Here is a 4,302-nt window from a genome sequence, read left to right on the forward strand (position 1 = left end):
AAAATTGTAAAATGTACGTAAGTGTGTGAATAAATGGAAATTCTGGACTGCTATAGTTATGAAAATGGTTCAGCTAGGCTTGAAATACAAGGAAATTGAATAAAAATCATTTTACAAGCTAGGGGAAAAAGTGTAAATATGACAAAGTTTAGGGGCAAAAATGTAAATTTTGCCAAAATATGAATTTAGCCTAATTTGAGTAGCAGGATGAATAAATGAATTAAATGTATTGTTATAGATCAAGGAAAACGAGATTCAGACTTAGAACGGGGGAAAAACAAAGAATATGACGAATAAGTCCTTTTCACCGATTGTGCTACCGAGGTAAGATGTATGTAAATAATGCATCGTTATTACTTACGTTATCATATTTTATTATGTTTTATGAAATATGGCTGAATATTGAATGAAATTGACAAGTATCAAAAGTGAGAAATTTCTCGGTTGAACATTAGGAATAGAATAGGATACAAGTGATATGTCACTAGTGACTCAAGTGTGGTACTATGTGAAGGCCACTTTGAGAACAGATAGCTTGATCACAAGTGTGGTACTATGTGAAGGCCACTTTGTGAAGAAAGATAGCTTTGGTCACAAGTGTGGTACTATGTAAAGGCCACTTTGTGAAGAAGGTAGCTTTGGCTACAAGGGTGGTACTATGTGCAGGCCACCGAGTATCCATTATTATTCTGATGTGTTCAACGGGAAATGACTAAGTGTAAACAAATATCACTATGTGATAAATAAGTGCAGGTATGTGTGTGTAAACTTATGAGAAATGTACTTGATATATGATCGAACTTTGGTAACATTGATACGGAGTAAGTGTTACAATGAAAGTTATTATAAAGAAAACATGAAAGAGTGAAATTTAGAAATAAAACAGTTTTTGACAGCAGCAGTTGTGTGACTTTGAAAAATCACCAAAAATGGTGAAAACTGAATTAGAAGTTGAATAAGATATAAAATTAAATCTTATTGAGTCTATTTTCATATAAAAGAAACAATGTAAGCAAAATAATTTAATATTATGAGATATTTGAATTTTAGTGAGACAGGGTCAGAATGATTTCGGAATCCTCTTATCTGACTTGGGAAAATCATTAAAATTGTAAAAAAATAATTATGGGTTATAATTTATATGTTTAAAATCTTGAATGAGTCTATTTTAAAGAGAAACAAATAGGAATGTCATCAGAATCCCGTATGAGGAGATAATTAATTTTTAGTGAAGGAGGGGCAGAACTGTCAGACAGCAGAACCGGGAAAACTTTAAAGAATAAACTGTACATATTGGCTAAACCGAAAATTCTAAAAATTTTATGGTAATAAGATATGCGAGTCTAGTATTGGAAAAAATTAGTGGATCTTAATTTTGAGTTTTGTAGCTCAAGATATAAATAATTTAGTGACTGTGACTCGAGTAGATAGCTTGAGATGAACATGAATACATAGTGGAACTATGTGTAATTATGATTGAAATATCTTAAGAACATATTGTGGAGATTTATAAAAGCCTGTTAATAAATCACTTATTATTTACATACCTACTTACTAAGCTATAATGCTTACTCTCCCTTTCTTTCTTTTTCCCATAGTGTCACAGATGCTAGCTCGAGTTGGAGGTCGTCGGAGATTCTATCACACTAACAAGTTATTGATTGGTATTGTATCAACGATCTTCAAGTATTTTTAAGTCTATGGCATGTATAGGGGTTTGATTATGTGTGTATATGTTATTATGGGTTGGCCTAAAATGTTGGCCTATAATATTTGATAGTTCATTTTGAAAAAGGCCATTGAGGTTGGCTAATATTAGTTGAGCTATATGTTTATGATGTTGTATTTTGTGGATGTGCAAGCTTGCATGACTTGGTTGAATGAGTATGTGATGATTAATTATGGAAAGTGAAGCACGTGAATGGTTGTGTGAAGAACATGGCCTTGGACACGGGTGTACTCCCCAATTTTCAAGAAATTGTCCAATATTTTCCAAAGTTCTCGGTCTAGTCTCGGACCACTTCCAAAGTATGTATTGGGCCTTGTAGGCCCTATTTAGAGACTCAAAGATAATAACTTGAAAAATTTTTAATATGGATGAAATTTTATGACTCGGTTTAATACGTTTACAAGTGTGTGTTCTAGTAATGCCTCGTACCCTATTCTGGCATCAAATAAAGGTAAGGGGTGTTACAGTTTATCCACAAGATGATTGGCTTTTTCAAGTTCACCAAGGTCCTCAAAAATTATTGCGTCACTTTAGTCAAGTAAGTCTTCATCACTTTCAGAATTTCTAGGGCAAAGTCTTGTGAACTCTTCCTCCACTGTTGTTTCTATCAAATCAAAGGTACGTCATTCTTTATTCTCATCAGCATATTTCAAGGCATCGAATACATTGAATGTGATTTGTTGTTCATTTACCCTTATGGTTAGTTCACCTTTCTGCACATCAATTAAAGTTCTGCCTGTACCAAGAAAAGGTCTTCCAAGAATAATTGACACATCATGGTCAACTTCACATTCTAAAACAAGAAAATCTGCTGGAAAAATAAACTTATCTACTCTTACCAGTACGTCCTCAACTTTACCTTTTGGGTCTGCGTAGAATCGATCAACTAGTTGCAACGAAATTGTAGTAAGTCTTCCTTTCCCAATTCCTAGCTTCCTAAAAATAGACATAGGTATTAGATTTATATTTGCTACTAAATTACATAATGCCTTACCAATAAACTGATTTTCAATTGAGCATGGGATAGTGAAACTCTTTGGGTCCTTCAACTTTGGAGGTAATTTATCATTCAGCACCACTGTGTACCCTTTAGTGAGAGCCAAAATCTCAAATTCTCTCAATCTACACGTCTTTGACAATATGTCTTTCATAATTTTTACATAATCGGACATCTTCTCCAAAGCTTCAACCAATGGTATGCTGATGTGAAGCTGTTTAAGGACATCTAGAAATCTTTTGAACTGAGCCTCTTGTTTACAATTGTGAAATCACTGAGGAAATAGTGGAGGTGGTTGTCCTTCAGGCTACTAACATTGTTTTCCCGTAACACTCCCATCAGCAAGATAATCTAATTCTTCTGCAACATTACTTTGTTTAGCTATTCCAAATGTAGTGTGATTTTCAGACGTTTCTGAAATCTTTCCATTGTTGCAATCTGATTTACCCTCTTCTACCATGGCATCTTTAACGATTTCATTCAGTTGAGTCCCACTTCTGAGAGTAATTATCTTACAATGCTCTTTCCCTTGTGCTCTTGAATTCTCAATATCACTTGGTAGAGCTCCTTATGGTCTCGAACTCAAAGCATTTGTTATCAGCCCCATTTGACTCTCAAGAGCTTGAAGGGATGCAACTTGACTCTGAATTACGACACCGGTCTTGTCCATATACTCTTTCAACAAAGCTTTAATAGATGATGATGATGAATCTGATGACTGACCATGTTGGGCACTTTGCCTCGGCATAGGTTAAGTATAACCAGACAGTGCACTGATGCCATTTTGTCTTGCATCATTATTAAAATTCTCTGCACCTTGATTATTCCACCTAAAATTTGGATATTGCTTCCACCCTGGATTATACATGTTGGAATAGGGTTTATTATTCTAGTTGAAATTACCTATGTAACACACAGATGCTAGATTTGATAGGCATTCGCAAACTCATGGTCTTCACCACAACAAACACACACTGGCTCGGCTGATTTCATCTCCTAAACTGCAGTTGGCCTCTTCATTATTTTGATCATATTAGTTAAAGATGATACCTAGGCAGTCAATGAAATGATTGCATCAAGTTCTATGGTGCCAGTAGCTCTCCTACCAGTCCCAACTCGCGTCGTAGGATATTGATAATCATTGTTGGCAATCCGTTCCAAAATATCATAAGCTTCACTGTAAGATTTATCCAACAAGGTATCATTGGCTGGAGCATCAACTACCATTCTCGTATGTGTATTCAACCCATTATAAAACATCTCCGTCTGTGTCCAATGCTGAAACTCATGTATTAGACATTTCTGAAGTAATTCTTTAAATCTTTCCCAAACTTCATACAACGTTTCATCCTTTTATTATCGAAAAGACATAATCTCATTTTTAAGCTTGGCATTCATGTTTGGCGGATTATACCATAGCAAAAACCTCTAGCAAAGATCATTCCATGATGCCATTGTCTCCCAACGACAAAAGTATTCAACCATGCTCTTACTCGATCTCTCAAGGAATATGGAAACAACTTAAGTCTCAGGGCGTCTACAAGAACACGCTGTTGTCTAAACGAGTTACAAACTT

The 4,302-nt window shown here is 35.0% G+C and overlaps 1 protein-coding gene and 1 long non-coding RNA gene across 2 annotated transcripts; one reads left to right on the forward strand and one right to left on the reverse strand.

Moving 5' to 3' along the window:
- The first annotated feature begins 236 nt into the window (after positions 1 to 236).
- Positions 237 to 1,794, forward strand: LOC105785466 (uncharacterized). Its single transcript, XR_008196602.1, has 2 exons — positions 237 to 324; positions 1,599 to 1,794. It is a non-coding gene; the product is annotated as an uncharacterized LOC105785466 (long non-coding RNA).
- A 558-nt stretch (positions 1,795 to 2,352) lies between these two features.
- Positions 2,353 to 3,474, reverse strand: LOC105771791 (uncharacterized). The gene is made up of 3 exons (XM_012593184.1): positions 3,339 to 3,474; positions 3,042 to 3,293; positions 2,353 to 2,954 (listed from the first exon to the last, which is right to left on the reverse strand). Exons 1-3 carry the CDS (start codon positions 3,472 to 3,474, stop codon positions 2,353 to 2,355), a joined length of 990 nt encoding a protein of 329 aa, XP_012448638.1.
- Positions 3,475 to 4,302: the final 828 nt, after the last annotated feature.

The sequence above is a fragment of the Gossypium raimondii genome, chromosome 6 (assembly GCF_025698545.1).
Source record: "Gossypium raimondii isolate GPD5lz chromosome 6, ASM2569854v1, whole genome shotgun sequence".
Lineage (NCBI taxonomy): Eukaryota > Viridiplantae > Streptophyta > Magnoliopsida > Malvales > Malvaceae > Gossypium > Gossypium raimondii.